Below are 20,419 nucleotides of genomic sequence, written 5' to 3'. Positions count from 1 at the left end.
TATTCTTTGGAATATTTTGTCATTGCTAGAACTTTTCTGCTTCTCCCACTCTCTTCTTACCTGAAGTACAATGCTTATGAAATGCATAAGTTTACATTTTAACTTGAAAAAGTCTTCACTCACTGTTTTTTCAGCCAGCTTTTATGTTTGTTTGGGAGATCAGAGCTGTGGGATGGAGCACAGTGGTTCCTGTTCTTGGTTTTTCCACTGTGAAGGTGATAGTGACTGAGGCATCAACGGTTTGGTAAAGACACCTGCTGTGAGCTGGAGGGGTCTTGGGAAGGAATTAAGAGTATGGAAGCAGTGATGCCCTACAGGCAGAAAATAGGGGTTGATTTATGCTGCCGCCTGGTGATGCCAGTGCTCCCTGAGTTTGTGCCCTTGGTGTGACTGCTGCTCTAGAGAGGAGAGGCTGCTGTGGCCAAGATAAGAGAAACTGAAGAAGTGTCCTCTGGAGCAGGTCATTTTGAGACTCCTTGCTTGGTCTGTATTTTTTGGCTGCAAAACAGGAACATTGAAGCTGGAGCATCTACCCGTTCCTTAGCTGAGCAGAACTGAGAAGCAGCTCTGTGGAAGCAGCTCTGATTCTCAGGTCTTGCCTATGCTGAAACCAATTGTTCCTATTGTTTCTGCATTCCTAAAAATACAGCAAGAAGTTGTTTCCCATGCAGTTTAGGGCACAGAGGGAGAGTAGGAATGGGTTTGTGTGTAAATAGAAGATGACATTAAGAAAGTCTTTCCTCTAACAGAACCTGTCCCTTCCTCTTGATTTGAGGTCACATCTCTCCTAAACCAGAGACACAGGCAGAAAGCTGGCAAAGCATTTTTGGAGTGGTAAACACTGTTTCACCTCAGGAATGGTTTCTCAGCACCGTGCTGATAGAAGATCCATTAATGGGCACATTCTGTACATACGTCTATGCTCTCACACCTCCTGTGAAAGTAGCTGGTCTCCTCTGAGTGCCGACAGAGCCAAAGGAGGAAGAAATTTGTGCTAGAAAACCGTGTTCGAAACACTCTTTTCTGGGAGAGAGGAAATCGGACCTCTCCAAAGGAGGACACTGCTCTGATCCTGGTGCCATTTAACATGACAGCTGCTGAAGCCAGTGGCAGAAAGACGATCTCTCTGCACCCTCTTGTGAAAGTTCTGCACAATTACACAGTCACAAACCCACAGGTGACCTGTGGCAGGGAGAATGGCTGTGACACTTCTTCCTTCAATGCACTAGTGTGCCAGGTGCAAGCACTGAAGAACTGTTGCTGTCAGCAGCTGTTGAACATGAAAAGCATCAGAAACAGGGGAACTCATGAGATTATTCACCCCGTTCCTTGGCAGGTCACTCCTTTCCACACCTGGCTTCTTCACTGCTTCCGAAGATGCCTGCAGCTAAGCTCTGCACACATATACATGACCCTGCTGGCACAGGCATAGACACCTGCAGCAGGACAAATATCCACCCACCCTGGAGAAGTTCCTGCTTTGTCACATGCTGTGGGGTGCAGAGGCAAGTGTGGGAGGTGTCAAGACTGTAGCTCATCCCAGCTCCTTTTATCGGCACAAACAGAACTCAACACTCAGTATATTTATTTTTTTTTATATTATGCTAAATTTATTTTTTCACTATTTTAGCCATTTACTCTCCTTTATGGTAATTGCAGCCTCTGTACCTAGTCTTTTCCTGCCTATGATGTTTCTCTGTCTTCCTTTCTTTGCACCTTCCCCTCCCTGATTTTCAGCTGAGCTATTTTCAGATCTTTCAGGGACCTTTTCCTCACCCACCTGGTACCAGATCTATTTTGCCCCTAACTTCTCTTCAGGCTACCTTCACAGCTGGAAAAGCTTCAGTCATCTATTCGTAGTCTTCTGACAGTAGGAGGGTAAGGACTGAAGCAAGTGATTTCCTAAGGACTGCAGCACAACGATGGGCTGCAAGCCAGACTTCTCTCTCAACCAAGCAAAGATGCTCTGAAAGGGCTGATGAACTCCCGTGACAGAAATGAAGAGATGTTGACAAAAGATCATACTGAGTGGGTCTGAAAGGAGATAGGAAGCTCAGCTTGCAAAATGAGACATGAGAATTGTTTGCCCCACAAGAATTTTGGTGTCACTTTAGCACTGCTTCATGGTGGTGAGGTGTTCCCAGGAGGAGAGCTTTGTCAGACCCCCATTTCCACACCCTTCCTTCAAGGGCTGAGAGTCCTCTGGCCGTAGGTGTGCACACCATTGTGCCCAGCCCTGGGAGAAAGCCCCTGCCAGACCTCTTATGCACATCCAGAGTGGGGGGACCCCTACTTGCTGTCCCCATGCACACACTCCAGAGCAGTGTCCAGGGCTCCATATATGCTCCTTCTGCTGAGACAGAGCTTGGAATGGCCCCCGCAGCACTAGGGCTGTGCAAAGGAACGAGGGGCTCCCAGCTGCGACCAGGGGGAATGCCCACAGTGGGTTGTGGGGTGAAAGGGAAAAGTCATTAGGAGAAGAGGGAGAAAGCAGCACCCAGAGGCTGCATCAGGGAAACAGGAATTTATTTCCAACTCCTTGACCCAGGAGGGGCCAGAGCCTGTCTAGCGCCGCGGGCGGAGCTGCATCTTGCAGGGCTGGGGAGAGTCCTGGGTGCCAGCAGCCCTCCTCTTTCTGCGGCGTCGGGTTCCCCTGGGCAAGCTCCCCTGGACGGGAGCGGAGAGGCTGTGGCCGCTGCCCTGGGCAGAGGAACCAGCAGCCACCTGAGCTGCCTGCCCCGTCTCCTCCTGGGGCTGCTCCTGCTCTGCAGCGTCGGGTGCAGACAGGGGACATCCAGGACCGTTGCTGAGGGTGGCCTCTGATGTGTCGGCTTCCTTCTTGCCATGGGAGCCTGCAGGGCTGCTGGAGGAGGCCAGGCTGGAATTGGGAGTCTCCTCTTGGGATGTGGTGTGGCTGGAGCTGGAGGAGCTGGAGCTGGCCACAGGGCTGTTGTCCTCATCCCCCACAGCAAGCGACTGCAGCAGCCTCTGGGCCTCCTCACTGCACTGTTCCACAATGATATTGATGATGCCCTGGACCAGCCATGCTGTGTGTTCCCCAAAGCAGTCCTGGAGTATCTGAACCATAACCACCCAATCCAGACCGCAGATGCAGAGGCATTGCAGGATGAATGCCTCTGCAGCCTTTGCCATCCACCACTGGGCCCCAAACATTGCTGCCAGCTGCTGGTGCAGCCAGGGCAGCACGGGATCCAGGAGGTGCTCTTGCCTTTGGAAAAGTTCTGCCCAGACTTCAGGCAGGAGGCCACCCACAGCCTCTGTCCTCGCAGCTCCCTCCTCAGTGGGGGATGGCATCCTCTGCAGAGAGGATAGAGGGGATGCCGTGGAGTGAGGGGGGCTGTTTTCGGCCACACCGTCAGGAGCTCCACCTGCCTGGCTGCTGGCATCTGGCAACTCGTTGCAGGCTGTGATGACACACTGTAGGTAGTCGTCTTCTGCCCGCACAGAAAACTTGACAGTCTCAATCATTCTTCTGCAAAGGGGGCACGATGTGCCCATTTCTACCCAGCGCATGATGCAGCCCAGGCAGAACAGGTGGTTACAGGGAATTACATAAGCAACCTCCGTTTCAGCTTCTTGGCAGATGGAGCAGCTCCACTCCGTCTCCTTGGCCATGTCTGTTGCAGCCGGCTGGGGAGGGCCAGGGGTGAGGAGCTGCTCCCCCTCACTGGTGTCACATGCTGCAAAATGGAGAGTCTGCACTCAGTCGCTGCCTCGAGGAAGCGAGGGGAGAAAGAAATGCCTGGGCCTCTCAAGGAGGACACCCTCCCGGCTCCCAAAGTCCCATCACCTGCCCCACAGCCACCCTGGGGGACGGTTCCCCGCATGGCTCACCTGTGCTGCTGCAAGCACAACCCGCAGTGCGCGGTTGCTTGATCCAAGCAGGGCCGGGGAAACACAGACGATGGCTCTGGGGTGGACACTGAGAGCTGCCGGCAGAAACACCGAAGCACCACCCAGCACCAGGAGAAGCCTCGCTCTACCTTCAGACCTCGCAGGCACGTGCTCGCAGGAGGCCAGGCACGAGCCAGACTGGCCCAGGCTCTGCTGGCGCCCAAAGATAAGCAGTGAGGGATGTGAGGTCACAAGGCCATCACTCGCTGATGTCACAGTGGGTGATGCTGGGTGACATCAGCTTCCAGAACACGGTGATGTCACAGTGGGCCTTCCACCCCCATAGGCGTGCAGCATGAGGAGAGAAAAGAAAATAGCATTTATTGTTTTCATCTTCTACATTCCTGTGTTGCTCCAGCTTGGACCCCTGTGACCTGCACCCCTGGCTGTGTGTCTCGTCCTTGCTCCTGACGCCCTGCACGGGTCTCCTGCAAGGGGGAGCGTGGTGGGACCAGTCAGTGTGTATTGCACACAGCTGGATGACGCCTCCTGCAGCTGGCTGCCTTTCCCTGTGCAGTGCCAGGATTGCCAGGGAGGAGCTGGGCGCTCAGCGGCCAGCCTTGGGCTAAAGTCTCCCACCTGGCTGGGTTGTGCCCCCACCCACAGGGAGAAGCCTAAAGCAGCATTCTTCTCCAGCCTCATCCACTCCCACTGGCACTTGCCCATGGTGCCAGGTCCCTCTCTGCTTACCACGTTTGCCATGCTTCTGGTAGTTGTTGCTCCCAGCCAACTGTGGCATTGGTGGTCCCCAACAGCACCAGCAATGGAGCCCGAGCTGCTCTATGCCGCAAGGAGTTGTAGTCGCTGTCCCACAACAACTGCTGCCTAAGACAACTAGTCCTAGAGCCCGCAGGAGAGGAGGCCATACAGGATTTGCTCTGGCGTGGTGCATCACATGCATGCCAGCTGAAGAGCTTTTCTTAGCAGGGCTCTTGTCCAACGAGAGCTAGCGTCCAACTGGGTTCAACTGCATAGCAGGGTGGACAGGCCAGATGAAGGCCACCTTCAGGTGTTCTGGTAGTCCTGCTCAAGAATGGGGGAGAACAGGGAAAGACGTCCTACTGGGTGCTGTTGGAAGACGTCTAAAGAACAATGCAATCGCTGTCGGCCTGTCTCTGGATCTACTGCCTCTGTCCTTATGGATGATCTGAGCTTCTCAGACATCGGCTGGGAATATCACGGAGTGGACACAAAGAGGCCTAGGAAATCCTGAAGCGCGTTGAAGATAACTTCTGGGTGCAGGTACTAAGGGAGCCGAGTAGGAAAGGTGCCCTCCTAGAGCTGTTGTTTGCAAGCAGAGAGGGAGTCGTTGGCAAAGTGTGATTGGTGCTGCCTTGGTCACAGTGGCCACCAAGGGGTTGCGTTTCACACCGTTGGTGAGCGGCCAAGAACTGCCAGCAAAACTTCGACCCTGGATATGCAGAGAGCAGAGCTGGGGTGCTGAAGGAGTGAGCTAGTAAGGTCCCCTGGCCATCTGCTTTTGAAGGTATGGGCATCCAGGGGTGCTGGTTGCTTTTTAAGAGTCACCTCTTACGAGCGCAGGGTCAGGCAATTCCAAAGTGTCAGAAGCCAAGCGAGCAGGGCAGAAGGCCAGCTTCTCTGAGCACAGATCTTCATCTGGGAGTCAGGCAGAAAAAGAAACCGTGGGGACACTGGAAGGAAGGAAAGGAGACATGGGAGGACTAGAGAGACGCTATTTGCCACCGTAGGGAGACAATCCACGTGGCCCAAACTCAATTGGAGTTGAAGCTGGCCAGCACTGTGAAGGACAAGAAAAAGGCCTTTTTAAAAGATGTGAACAGCAAAAGGAGAAAGAGAGATAACATTGGTCTGGATAAGGTCAGTCAGCTCCCTCACAGATTGGGATGCAGACAAGGCCGAGACATGTCATGCCTCTTTTTGCCGCTGCCTTCAACACCGATGGCGGGCCCTGGGAGCCCCACAGCCCAGTGCTGGAAGACCTTGACAGGGAGGGGCGATAATAAGCTCCCATCTGACTCTGAGCTTGCCTGAGACTTGCTGCTGGTGCTGGATGCGCGTAAATCTACAGGGCCCAATGGGATTCAGCCCAGGGTACTGAAAGAGCTGGCCGATGTCATTGTGGGACCTCTCTCCAGTATTTTTCAACAGTCTTGGGAGTCTGGAGAGGTCCCAGTTGACTGGAATGCAGCATTAACAAGTCGAATGGAGTAGAATCCACCATTAGCAAGTTTACTGATGACCCCAAACCGGGAGGTGCTGTTGACTCTCTCGAGGGGCAAGAGGCCTTGCAGAGGAATCCAGACAGACTGGAGCAGTGGGCAATCATCAGTGGCATGACATGCATCCAGAGGCGGGCAATGCAGCTGAGGAAAAGGCTGGGAGGCATGTCCTGTGAGGAGTATCTGAGGATTCTGGGTTTGTCTAGTTTTGAGAGAAGAGGGCTGAGGGACAACCTCACTGCTCTCTGCAGCTTCCCGAGGAGGGGAAGTGGAGAGGGAGGTGCTGACCTCTTCTCCCTGGCATGCAGCGGTACGCTCCCAGAACCACAGGATCATGGCATGGTCAGTGTTGCAAGTGACCTCTGGAGATCACCAGCCCAGGCACCTGCTAAAGCACGGTGCACAGAATTGCGTCCAGACAGGTTTTGAATGTCTGCAGAGAAGGAGACTCCTCCATCTCTCTGGGAAGCCTGTTCCAGTGCTCTGTCACCCTCAAGGTAAAGATATTTTTCCTCCTATTCAGATGGAACTCCCTTGGTTTCAGTTTGTGCCCATTGCCCCTTGTACCTGGGGGGAATAGCACAGAGCTGTGCCAGGGGAGGTCCAGACTTGAGATGAGGAAGCATTTCTTTGCTGAGAGGGTGGTCAAACACTGGAACAGGCTTCCTAGAGAGCTGGTTGATGCCCAAGCCTGTCAGTGCTCAAAGAGGCCTTTGGAGAGTGCCCTGAATAACACGCCTTAAGCTTTGCTCGTCCCTGCAGGGGTCAGGCAGTGGGATGAGATGATCGTTTTACCTTTCTTCCAAAGGAAATATTCAGTTCTGTTCTGTCCTGTGCTATTCTATCCTCCACTAGGTGAGGCTAGGCATGAGTTTGCATGCATTGATGGCATTGGAGTTTCACACAGCTTGTGTATCATCATCATCATTGACGTCATTATGCTGCTTTTCATGGTTCAGAATATATGCATTAATTATTGTTTAGCAGGTTTTTTAGTCACATTTTTGTTCCCCCTGCCACACACTACCACCACTCTCCCAGCTCTTACAGTATCAAGAAAACTGTTTTGCTGCAAAACCTCTCTTCAAGCTTCTGTTTACCACCAGAGTGTCTTCAGAATGAGAAACCACAGTAAGATCAGTGTAACTCTGGCACTTAGGTTTTTTTCTTTTTATCAGTGAGCATAACAATACATTTTTGTTACCCAAAATGTTAATACTGTTAATCCTTTTGCCTAACTAAAACCCCAACATACGGTTTATGCATATTATCAGGTACATAAATGTGCTTCTAGATTTAGATCATAGATGAGATTTAAGCTCTCCTTGTTAGATTTGAAACAACACAAAGAACATTTTTAAAACTCATTTAACTAAAATTATTGAACAAATGTCTGCCTTGCCAGAAGCAAGGCATATGTGATGCTTTATAAATATGTAAGTCATGTTCCTCGTGTTGCAGTATTTTAAATCCTTCTTCCCTTTTTTTTACTGCATGGATTTCAGGTATCAGCGTACATCAAATTTCATCATGTTACTGCCCTGTCAATCAGTCTCATAAGGTCCTGGCACAGTGCTCTTGACAGCCCACATCCTTACTAGCCTGTCTAACTTAGCGTCACCAGCAAAGTCACTAGTGTCACTCTTCACCCCCTTTTTTCACAAGGTTACCTTTAGGAATGTACTGGGTAGCCTGGGTCCTGGCACTGCAAACCTATGTTGGCAACTTTCCTCCACTGCAGGAGTCAACTGTTAACTCAGATTCCCTTCCTCCATTTCCCACCTGTTAATTATTTAACAGACTTTACTATTAATTCATTCTTGTAGGCTGAAGGCTTCTTTTAAGGCTTAAGGTTTCTTTTAAAAGCCTTTTGGGGACTTGGTGAGAAGCCTTTTGGAAATCCTGCATATTATATTAACTAGAACTTCGTTGCTCACTAACCCCTTTAAAGTAACATCAAAGACTGAAAAGGCTTTAAAAAGCCTTTCCCAGGTGAAGTAAACAAAACCAAAGTTTGCAGTGCATTTTAAAAAATCATGTGACATGAGACAACCAAGAAGCAAGTCGTTACCATGTATGGTATGTGACCCAAAAATCACTGTTCAGACAGATGGGTCACCTACACTATGTTAATTACCTCTGATAAAAGGTTTTGTGTCTTAACTAAGGCTTGACCATCCCAGATTAATTAATTTTGCAGGCCAGGTAATGATAGATCTACATAATAACTACACAGTTGATGGACAGCGGGAATTCGGTCTTCTGTGGAGGCAATCTGTAAATGTGTTATGGTAATGTGATAAACACTTTGAATACATATAAAGTGTTTTGGTATCTAAAATAACGTATCTTCTTTAGTAACTTGGGTGTATACCATTTCAAGCTTTAACTGAGAGGAACTTCAATGTGTTCTGTGGGTTATCATGTAGCTTACGTAGCATTGAGTTCTGGGCACAAATCAGAAGACGGGCACAGGGGTATAAAATGTAATATTGATGGTAGCAATGTAAGAAAAGAATGTGTAGGGCTTGAATTAATGGTGGTGAACAAAGGTTATTACTGCCAGAAAATGAGCAAGCATCAGTGAAGGGGGAAGACTTGCATGGTGCATGGGCAGTCTTTTCTACAGCAGTTTCTGTGCTGAGAGATCAGGAAAAGTGAGATTTTTTTTCCACAGTAACTTACCATTGCTGTAATAATTTTACAGGTTAAAGTTTGAAACTCATGCTGATAAAGATCCTGGAGTACCAGACTGACTCCAGCAGGTGGATCCTGCTGATGTGAGTGCTGTGGAGACGGCTGTGCAGATGGAGAAAAGCAAAACCGATGTGAATTAATGGGATGCATTCCCTCTCACTGCCTTGCAGTCAGCCTCTGCCAGCTGCAGCTCAAGCAATCATGGAGGAAGATGAATTAGAAATAGAAAAATAGGATGGTGGCTGAATGTAACAAACCATCAACTGGTAACTCACCACAATAGCTGAACATGCCACAATTGCTAAAGAAAGCACAGTCTGCACGAGAGTAGTCCTTTAGCTACGGCAGTGGGCTAGCAGGCCAAGTCAGCATCAAGTTTCCTCAGCTTCCCCTTAACTTTGCAGGATCAGACCTGAGCTGAATACTAGGTCACAAGCCATTCCCTGCCTGTTCTGAGCCGTAAGAGCTAGCCATGTTTAGGAAAGGAGGCAACAAGAAATTAAGACTAACAGGTCAGAAAGAGACTGTAGATAGGTAATGCCACTCTTTCTTTTGAACACATTTTTATTTCCTTTGCATTTGTACAGCACGTTTCCAGAGTCCACGTTTGCTAACCTGTCAGTTTTAGAAGGTTTTATGAGAAGCCATACTTTCCCAAAAATGGCTGTTTGGAAGTGTGAACCTTCTGGGAGCACTGACTGAAGTGTCCACGTAAAGAAACTGACATCCCACACAAACGATGCGAGTAAAACTCCTCCCGCAGGAATGCTGCACGTACTCTGCCGCGGACAGTTGATGTGAACCTAAAATATATAAAAAATAAAATATATTTTTACAATCTAAAAGATATTAACAAAATGTGCTAAGGGGACACAGGCTGCACAACAGATTTGTGCGGACTCCTTTTTTTGCCACCGCCCCCCTCCCGTGTCGGGAAGGGCAGCGTCGGGCAGACGCCCCCCGCCCCGCCCTGCGGCAGCCACGCCGGTGCCGCTCTCCCCTCGCACCGCCTGCGCTGGGGGCCGCAGACTCGCCCCGGCGGCACGGACGGCACGAGGGCGGTGGGTGGGCTCGCCTGAGCCGCCCGCTCCGCCCCGCGGGGTCTCGGCGTGCCCGGGACGGCTCCGCGCCGCCCGCGGCCACGAGGCACTGCGCTCCCCCGGCGCCGCTCCGCCGCCGACCCGCAGCAGCGGCCGGGACAGCGGCCGGCCCCGCCCGCCGGCTCGCCGCGCCCGGCTCGGGCAGGGCCCCCCCGCCCCGCCGGGGCTCGCCGGCCGGAAGCTCCCGCCGCCCCGGGCGAAGGCCGCTCGGCAGCGCGGGTGAGGCCGCCCGGGCGGGGCGGCGCAGGTGCCCGTGCCGAGGGCGGCCGAACGGCGAGAGGGGCCGGGCGCGCAGCGGAGCGCGGGCTGCTCTCGGGCCGGGCCTCCCCGTGCGCTCTGCGGCCGCAGCGCCCTGTTCCTCCGCCCGGCGCCGGCCTCCCCCCGCCAGGTGAAGGAGCGGCGGCCGAGCGGGGTGGGCAGCGCCTGATGCCGGGCCCGGCGCCAGGCATGTCGAGGAGCGCCGGCTCAGAGGGCGGGCGGCCCGGTAGGTCCCCGCCGCCCCGCGGGGCCGGGGCCGGCTCCCCGCTCGCCCGGGACGCGGAGCCGGGGTCCGCCGCCCCCCTGCCGCCGCCGCCGCTCCCCCTGCAGCCCCCGTTCGGCCCCGTCGCCTGCCCCGGGGAGGGCCGGCGCGACCCGAGCGGGCCGGCCGAGCTCAAGCCGGTCCGGCGGTTCATCCCGGACTCGTGGAAGAAGTTCTTCAGAGGGAGACGCCGCAACGGCTCCAGCTGGGACAGCACGGCCTCCGACATCAGATACGTCTCGGACGGGGCCGAGTGCTCGCCGCCGGCCTCCCCGCACCCACCGCCGCCAGAGCGCAGGTCGGTGCCCGGCTCCTTCAGGGACCCTTTCGGAGGATCGGGCGGGAGCTACAGCTTGCGGCAGGAGGCCGAAGCCATGCTGCCCGCGGACCCCTTCGGGTCACTGGAGCGCCGCGCTGGCACCGGCCAGACGTACAGCGAGCGGGTGGAGGCCTACAACCAGCGGTACGCCTACATGAAGTCCTGGGCCGGACTGCTCAGGATCCTCGGCGTGGCAGAGCTGCTGCTGGGCGCCGCCGTCTTCGCCTGTGTCACGGCCTACGTGCACAAGGATAACGAGTGGTACAACATGTTCGGGTACTCGCAGCCCTACGGCTACGGGGCTAGCAGCATCTACGGAGGCTACTCCTACAGTGGACCCAAAACGCCTTTCATCCTGGTAGTGGCGGGAATGGCGTGGGTAGTCACGATAGTGCTGCTGGTGCTGGGCATGTCGATGTACTACCGGACTATACTCCTTGATTCCAACTGGTGGCCTCTGACCGAGTTTGGAATTAATGTGGCCTTGTTTTTTCTGTACATGTCAGCTGCCATAGTGTATGTAAACGACACCAACCGAGGCGGGCTCTGCTATTACCAGTTGTTTAAGACACCGATAAATGCATCTTTTTGCCGTGTAGAGGGAGGTCAGACAGCAGCAATCATCTTCTTGTTTGCCACAGTGATAATCTATCTAATTAGTGCGGTGATTTCTCTAAAGTTATGGAGGCATGAAGGAGCTAGGAGGCACAGGGAATTAATGGAACAGGAGGTAAGTAATTAGTTACCGTTTTGTATCTGCTGGGTATGGTGTGATGGGGAGCAGCTGTAAGATCTTTCCATGCCATAGACAGGGTCTTAGCAATTGTCGTCTCTGGCATTTTTAAGATGTCTGATCCAAAATTTTGGACTTATTTTTATTTTTTTAATTCACTTGAGTAAGGAGCTAGCTCGGTTCTCTTTGTGTACTCAGCTTTCTTCCTGCGTCAGCTGATGGAACTATTTCCTGGTGTGTGTTTTCCAAACAAAGGAAGAAATGAACAATGCACTTGTTCAGCTGTTCAGTAGGGTTAGGCTTAAAACCACCTAGCATTTATTTGAAAACCGTGCTTTCAGCACATTAAGTGCTAGTGTGAATATGAACATGAAATACTTACTGTTACTTTGCAAGCAAAACTTCAAGCTGCTTCTTTATGTCTTTTCAGCTTTCCTTACAGTAGTTAGCAGAAATTAATAGTTGTAACAGAATTGGCAAGATCTTGGTGTCTTAGATTTCAGTCAGTTTCATCTTTTGCACATCAAGTATTTTGCATTTCTGCTGGCCTTGCCCTTAATAGAAGCATGCAGTACCCACCTAGTTAATGATAAACTGTAATAGTAGAGAATTGCCACTCTCAACTAGAGAGTTCAAAGGAATTTGTGTAAAACCTCCTTCACGTGAAAACACCAGAAAAACCTTTTAACAAATTAATGAAACATAATATAGCATAAAAATTAATGTATGTGAAGTCTACATATGCCTAACTTAAGGAAGGGTCAGCATTTAAGTGATTTTAGTAGGAGAGAGTGCGCTTAAAGTGGTATTTCCTCTGCTCTTTGACTGCAGTCTCATTTGCAGTATTTTCATTTAACACTGGTTTCTGTTCCACCATCTTGCATAAAACTGAGATCCCTTTTGAAAAGTACATTGCAGCTTATTGAGAAAAGTTTTTTAACCAACTTTCAGTATGTCCTTCAAGAGTGAGGTGAGTGCTGAAATTATATAGAAGGTGTTCAATCACTCTTCCCTGTTGCTATCCATGTTTTTTTATTCCAATTACTTAATATTTCTAAAGGGAATACTTTTATAATATATGGATTAGGCTGTGGAGAGTACTGTGCAAAACAGCTGCTGGTGGAGCTGTGGGTTAGTGTACTGTTGTATTTTATAAACAATGAATTAGGCTGCAGGGTGTCAGTGTGGGCAGGATTGTGAAATAATAAAGGAGACTGAGAAGTGGATGGGTTATTTCCTGCAAGCAGTTCCTTACAGCTATGATCTGGGAGATCCTGTTTTTCTGGGGTTTGGGTGGTTATTTTAGTTCCACAGTTCTTAAACAGTCTTTAAAAAATCAATTGATCTGAAAATATTCCTTATACTAACTTTCTTCATACCTGAATATAAATGTAATTCTCTGTACAGCGTGCTTTTGAGAAAGTTTAGGTTTTAAATAGTCAGTGCTTTTGCATACTATTTTTGCTGAAAATAAAACTTACTGTTCTTTCCATTTTTTTGACAGATGAAAACACAGTCCTCTTTTCCGGAAAAGAAGGTAGGCAATAGGAATTTATTTTTCTGCTTACTGGTATTTCCAAATGGTTGTCTCTTTCTTGGGACTGTTTTGATTGACCTATTTATTTATTTACTTATTTGGCTTGGAAGAGATTAGGTTTAATTCTTTAACATAGCACGGGCAACAGTCTTCTACTTAGAAGATTTGGAAGTTTGTAAAGATGCTACTACTAGGTAGGCTAGGTTGTAAAATTTACTGTAAATACCAAATCTGATGACAGCCTCTGTATGTGCTTTTACCCTCTTTTATGAGGTGACAAGTTCTGTAGCATTTATCACAAGAGTTTGGCAGACATGGCTAGAGCAGCAGGTCGTCTGAGGTGTTAGAGATTTTCGAGACTCTTTCCTCCTAGCTGGCTGCTTAACTTGGAGGAGAGCGAGTGGAAGCACAATGGTGGCTGCTCTGTGAGTTGCTCCTTCCTGTGTCTGAGTGTGCTTCGAAGACATTGTTGCCAGTTTTGAAGTATCAGCAATGTTAGTGCTTCTGCCTCACAAAGATGCAGTTGCTTACATTGTAAAGATTGCATAGGATCTTAACAGCAGATGTTGATAATTCCCAGAGAATTTATGGTGTATTTATTTCATCCTTAAATGTCTCCTGATACCGTGAATTTCCTACCACTGTTTTCTCTGTTGCTTCATTACTGGATCAGGATCCTTTTTTATGTGTTCCAACAAGACTCCGCATGTTTTTATTTCTGGATCAAGGGATAAATTGTGCAAGAGGAAAGAAGGGGGAAAAGGGAACTCCAGACAACTGAGTGATTCTGGTTCATTCACAAACTAGATTGATATCCAAGGAAACTTCCTTAATATTTTATTCTTTTTTTAAATATATAATAAAAATCTTTCCAAGCCCCAAGAAATACTTACCAGTCACTGGTACTGCTGTTAGGATGAATTGAAGATGGATGCTGTGTGGGAAACATTACTGTAGATGTTTACTTACTTTCTAATTATAGTAAGTGTTGTAAGAAATATCTATGATTTGCTTCTACGCTGCTGTTCAGTACTTGTATCTCTTTCTTCAAATGAGTTGGGTATTTTGTGCTTTATGTATATTGCAGGTGATGTTAAACTGAGTACATTAGGTACTGTTTTTTTCCTTTTAAAACAGTATGAAAGTGATGACAGACCGAAAGAAGAAGTCACTGACAGGCAGCTTAAATCTGTGGAAAGAAAACCAGAACTGCGTAATGGTCATATACCTGCAGGCCACATTCCTAAACCTATAGTGATGCCAGATTACTTAGCGTAAGTGACTTAACTTTGATGAACAAACTTAACGGAGAATGCTTGAGTTATGTTTTTCACTCATCATTTCTCATATATACACTCATGGTTTCTCTGTCACATATGTGCTGTGGGAACTTACAATTCTTTATTAAGCTAATGTTAAAAATAGAGAGGATGAGGGCTGGTATCAGTGGCATAGAACCGATACTATAAATAAAGAATCTTAAATTAAAAAAAAAACCACAACATCCAAACCTCAAATGTTAAAGCAGAATGTTAGAATCTAGCAGGTACAGTAACTGCCAAGGGAGCAGAAGACCAGCACAGAGACAATTTAGGAAAAAATAAAGTAGATGGGAAATTACTTGTCTTTTTAGCCCCTGAAATTTGACTACTCTTGTACTTTCTAATTGCTAAATCTGTAACATGGTCCCTTTTAAAGGGTAGGCCTTTCTATGGTGAAGTATGAGATCATATATTAATTTTTACACTATTCGCCATAGACTAGGGCACAAGCTGAAACACAGGTTTCACCTGAATATTAGGAAAACCTTTTTTCACTGTGAGGGTTAGCACAGGTAGCCCAGAGAGATTATGGAGTCTCCATTTTTGGAGATACTCAAAAGCTGTCTGGACAGTCCTGGGCAACCAGCTGTAGATGGCCCTGCTTGAATAGGGTCATTGGACCTTCCAGCTGCAGCCATTCTGTCAGTGAAATTACAGAATCACACAACGCTTTACAGACATGCAGATTTCAGCAGGTTATGAGATTAGCAAATAATACAGAAATACACTATCAAGATGAAGTGTCCAGGTGTTTGTTGAAGTCTTATCTTTAAAACTAGTCCTTGAAAACTGGGGGTTTTTTGGCTGTTTCTCTTTGGGGTTTTTAGGAAATACCCAGCAATTCAAACAAATGAAATGCGAGACCGGTACAAAGCAGTATTCAATGATCAGTTTGCTGAGTATAAAGAACTGTCTGTGGAAGTTCATGCTGTATTAAAAAAGTTTGACGAGCTGGATGCATTGCTGAGACAGCTTCCTCACCATCCTGAATGCATATATGTAAGTACCTGTGAAATGGGCTCGTGGAAAACAGGTGTGGTATTAGGCAATTTCTGGCTGCCTTTAGCTAGGGCACAATGCCTTGTAATGCTGGGGGTGAATTGGTGGAGGAGAAAGTTTCCCTGAATATGTTATTTCTTGTTTGGTCATCAGTCCAAGGATACTAAATTGCAGTTAAGTTGTATGCATGTTTTTTTCTGTTGGTTTTTTGGTGGTGGGTTTTTTTTTTGGGGGGGGGGGGGGGGCGGGCCGGGCTACATGCTAGTAGCTTTCAGGTTTGAGTGAGTTACAATTCATATACTTTCACTGTTTCTCAAGTACAAGGTTTACATCTAAAATGTCACAACTGGAATGGATCGATCAAATGAGATTTTAACTTCTGACAAGTATTTTGTAGAATTTAAGTGAAAATATGGAGCGCACTGGAAGTGTTTAAAATAATGGTCTGTCTCTCATTAGGAGCAGGAAAGACTATCAAAAGTTCTGCAAGAATACAAGAAGAAGAAAAATGTGAGTGTTTTCATCTTTACGTTGCTAGTAAATACATAATGAATAAAGAGAGTGTAAATAGCAAACATGTCTGACACTAGGGAGAATTTGCTAGGTCAGGGTATCTGTAGCTACTACAGGGCTTTGTATATTTTGTCTTTGACAACTTTGGCAAAGTTAGGACAGAATCCGCTCTGCTCATGCCAACAACCTGTTTTAAGAATAGTGATTCCATTAGCAAGATGTGGGGGTGGGGGGAAGAAAACCCCACAGCTAGGCATTTTCATCTTCTGAGAGTATGTCTAATCTCTTGGCGTTCAGCATTCAGACAACTGGGGCTTTTTTGGGGCTCCAGTTTGTTTATATTCAGTGACTTACATGACCAACAGATAAGTAAGCTAACAACAGAAAACAAGTCTTATCCTTGAAAAGAAGTTTGTTGGGTTTTTTTGTGGCATGGAACTTAGACTCTGAAAAAAGTAATTTTCAGTGTAATCCAAGAGGTTTTACATTGTCATTTTTAAATGCAGACATGGAATGTGTACCTGTGTTCCATTAAAAACATAATACATTATAAATACTTTTTTTATCATGGAATTCAAATTTTGTGCCCATGTTACCACTTTTTTAGGGGGAGGGATTTATTAGACATAATACAATGCAGAATATAATGTATGTATATTATATAAATATAAATTATAAAATGTAAATTATGTAATAGTATGACTTATTTGCAGATTTCTGTTTAAAACCAGCTCTGTTTACTAAGTAACTGCAGCATATAAAAGCAGAATCTCTTTTTTCCAGCCTTTCATGAAGGAATGGGAAATGGGAAATAAGAAATTGTAGCCAGGGAAGAAGAGTGATTTTGGAGACTATTTATATACTGTCCTTAATCAAGAACATAATTGATGATAATAGGCTATTCTTGGAAGAGTCTGAAAGTGTAATACATTAATGTAAAGGGTTTTATGTTTTTGGCAGGATCCTGCATTTCTGGAGAAAAAGGAGCGTTGTGAATATCTGAAGAATAAGCTTTCTCACATAAAACAACAGATTCAGCACTATGATAAAGTTATGAATTGGAATGTAGAAACTTAGCTGTGCCTTTGTGGATACTATTTTCTATTTTTTAAATCGATATGTGCATTTTAAACTATTTATTTACTGTCAGAACAGTACACCTATGGGGATTGCTTTATCACTTTGTCGCTTATTCAGATGTTGTACACTACTGGTAGTTTTGTATGCATATCCAATTTTAAATCAATGTTATGAAGTTATCAGGTAAGTTTAGAAAACCTGTGCTAACATTCTGTTTTTATTAAACAGTACACAGCCTGGCCTTTTAAATACAAATACTTTATTTGAAAATACTGTATTTGCAAATTTACAAAGCCCATTAGAGAAAGTTCTAAATACCATGTCAAAAGTTTGCACAGAAATGCCATTAACAATTTCAGATTTTATTTATAGGTGGCATCTTCATGATATCAGAAAGAGTTGAGCTGTTTTGTCTGGCTGGGGTTTGGTGGAGTGCTCAATCGTATTGAATAATTCTGGCAGTTGAAAAGTTTAAGAAGACTTTTTATACTGGATTTCTAAATGCTTTGCTGTATGTCAGAAATTATCTGTAATTTCGCCTAACAAGATGCAAAATAACTTCCTATTTACACAACTGTAGTGGGGCCAGGGGTCGTGGCAGTGGTGTTTGGGTTTGGGGTTTTTTTTCTTTAGAGGTGATGCAATGAATTTATACATGGCCTTAAAGCAGAGGTCCTCAAACTGTTTAACCAGGGGCCGGCGCGGATGCAGTGGCAGGCAGCCATCTGCGGCTGCTTGGTTTCCCCCCCCAGCCCCCGGCGGGGGGGTCTGTAAATACCAGGGTCCGGATTGAGGAACCTGGGGGGCCGTATCTGGCCCGCAGGCCGTAGTTTGAGGACCCCTGCCTTAAAACAATAGAGATATAGGATGAGACTCAAGTTAGTGTTGCCGTAGGCCAGTATGCTCTGCATACCTTTTCTGGGTCATCTCAGTAGGAATCCATGGGTTTAAAGGCAAAACACTTTATTCTTCATCAGCAAGTAACAGGACTTTTTGTCTAGGCAGCAGTTGTTTGTGTTGGGATTTGGAGAGTAAGTAGAGCAAAATTTATTCTCATTCAACGTATAAATTATTAGTATCCTTTATAAGGCCAGGTAAAATGTTTCAATAGACATGCTTTCCAGAGCATATTTGCATAAATGCAATATACATTTTTATATTTTATCTTGGGGATAGATTTGCATATTCAAATGTTCTAATATGCCAGTAAATTTTCTCTTTGTATCCTTTTCAACATCTTTGTTTACTATTTTTACTTACTAAAATTGTTATAAGCATTGATAGTTTCTTTGTACAGTTTTCTACAACTGCAATTTGTCTGTTCTGAAATACATTTTAATTTGGAAAAAAACTGCCATGGGTGCAGCCATGTTATTCTGTTGCATATAAAGGCATTTTGTTAGAAGAAGGTGCTCTGATTAAGGTTATTTCAAATTTTTGTTAGCAATTATTTTTTCCTTAAAAGAAAGTTTTCAACTTTTGCCTTAACTTAAAGGAAAGACATCAGGAAAGCTGTTTCCAGTTTAGAACAGTGATGGTAATACCACCACCGTTCTTCCATACTGGAAATGCATTAATATACCTCCCTCTGGCAGTTATATCCCTTCTGATTTTTGAGCTCTTGTCATTCACACTACAGTCCTGATGGCTACCGAACCTGCTTTCATATTTATAAAGTCGACATTCCAGTTTTATCACCAACTTAGTTCCAAGAGCTTTAGTGGATGAAGTAAACGCAAGGCACCATGGGCACACAGAGAGTTTGAAAACTTAGCACCTCTTCATTTGAAAGCCTTCAGTCTCATCTACCTGGAAGACATCTCAGTATTTTCATTAGTCTGAACCAGAGGACAGTCGCTGCTACCCCTTCTTCTCCCTTTCTGTTCCAGGTGCCTCTCTGTCTCTGGTTCATGTTTCTATTATTTGCAAAGAAGTGGTAAACCTCTCTACCTTATGAAAGATCTGGGCCAAGTGTTTTGTATCTATTGTGCTGTATACTTGTTAAACTTTGCTTTGTAAGAGAGGTCCTTGTTCAAATCCCTGCAATCTAAATGACCTCTTGCTACACCCAGGTTTCTCATTTTTTTTCTCAGTGGGAGTTCTGGGCATTGCATCAGTACCAGGAGAAGAAGATGAATCCAAGTTTAAGAATAAACTGATGTTTATGAAGTGCTTAAAAGAAGCTGGCTGATGTTTTCATTGGAACATCACACCCCTAGTAGGTATTCCTCCCATAGGACACTGAGACCCAGCTCCAGGCTCCCTCTGACAGTGGTCTGAGTTTCAGACCATGTTTAAAATCTTCATCTTTGCCATGTAGCATGTACAACAGGAATCTTAAGACAAAACGTCCCTTCTAAAGATAAACAACCCAAGCAGCAGTCTGTACATCCGTCATGTGACAATAAGGGTCCTTGGACATTTCCCGACTTTTACCTAAAGGACGATGCACCTACGTTTAGTTAAGTGATGCAGCATTCACTATTCAGTGCCACAAGGGTGGCTGAGTGGATTTTTCAGAGCTGGGGAGAGAAGATAGGAATACCCCTTTCTGCCAGCCTTTTGGGTTTCAAATCCGATTATTGCAGTGGATGGCAGTGAGCCATGCTGAGCATGGAGCCCAAGGAGAAGGCATTTATTTACCTTTGCAGCTTAGGAAGCCCAGCAGGGCAACACATGGTGACCATTACAGTAAATCACTTGCTCAGTCCTGGATCTGTTATGGACATCAACAATGCCAAGCAGGCACTGTTGGTGTATACAATTGTTGAGCTGGTTTTGTTCTAATCATATCAATGGAGGACTGAAAAGGGTCTTGTCAGCAGTGCTCCTAACGTGCCAAAGGAAAATACTAGTCAAAGAAACATTTTTATCTCTCAGAGGAATTGAGATTAATGAAATAAGAATCAACAGCTGGGAGTTGAAGCCAGTCAAATGCAAGACAGAAATTAGGAGGAAACTGAGTGAGAATTAGTTAAAAACTCCTACAAGGGACATATATACTGGAAGGAAAGGAGTATAAAACCATGAACAAAGGAGGGTGTGGTGTGTGTGTACTTGTCGCTTGCTTTAATAAATCTCATTTAATTGGACAGGTAAACTATAACAGGTTTGCATGGCAAGGTTTTGGCAGTCAGGGGGCTACAGGGTTGGCTTCTGTGAGAAGCTGCTAGAAGCTTCCTCCATATTTGATAGAGCCGGCTCCAGCCGGCTGCAAGATGGACCCACCTACGGCCAAGGCCAAGCCCATCAGCAATGGTGGTGGCACCTCTGGACACCATATTGAGGGGGAAAAAATCTGTGCAGCAATTGCAGCAGGAGAGTGAGAACACGCGAGAGCAACAGCTGTAGCTCTCATTAGTACTACTCTGATGTGAACAGTAATAAACGAAACTGATTTTCCTAAGTTGCATCTGTTTTGACGGTGATGTTAATTGCAGAGTGATTTCTCCCTGTCCTTATCTCGGCCCACGACATATTTGT

General features: G+C 46.6%; 1 protein-coding gene across 1 annotated transcript; it reads left to right on the top strand.

The window, feature by feature from the left end:
- Positions 1-10,099: 10,099 nt before the first annotated feature.
- On the top strand, positions 10,100-20,342 carry MARVELD2 (MARVEL domain containing 2). Its single transcript, XM_040580276.1, has 6 exons — positions 10,100-11,482; positions 12,990-13,022; positions 14,160-14,296; positions 15,172-15,343; positions 15,803-15,853; positions 16,817-20,342. The coding sequence occupies exons 1-6, from the start codon at positions 10,340-10,342 to the stop codon at positions 16,931-16,933; spliced, it is 1,653 nt and encodes a 550-aa protein (XP_040436210.1). The 5' UTR covers positions 10,100-10,339; the 3' UTR covers positions 16,934-20,342.
- Positions 20,343-20,419: the final 77 nt, after the last annotated feature.

Source organism: Falco naumanni, chromosome Z (assembly GCF_017639655.2).
Source record: "Falco naumanni isolate bFalNau1 chromosome Z, bFalNau1.pat, whole genome shotgun sequence".
Classification (NCBI taxonomy): Eukaryota; Metazoa; Chordata; class Aves; order Falconiformes; family Falconidae; genus Falco; species Falco naumanni.
The sequence above is the reverse complement of the archived record's forward strand: the minus strand, read 5'-3'. Positions and strand labels throughout refer to the sequence as shown.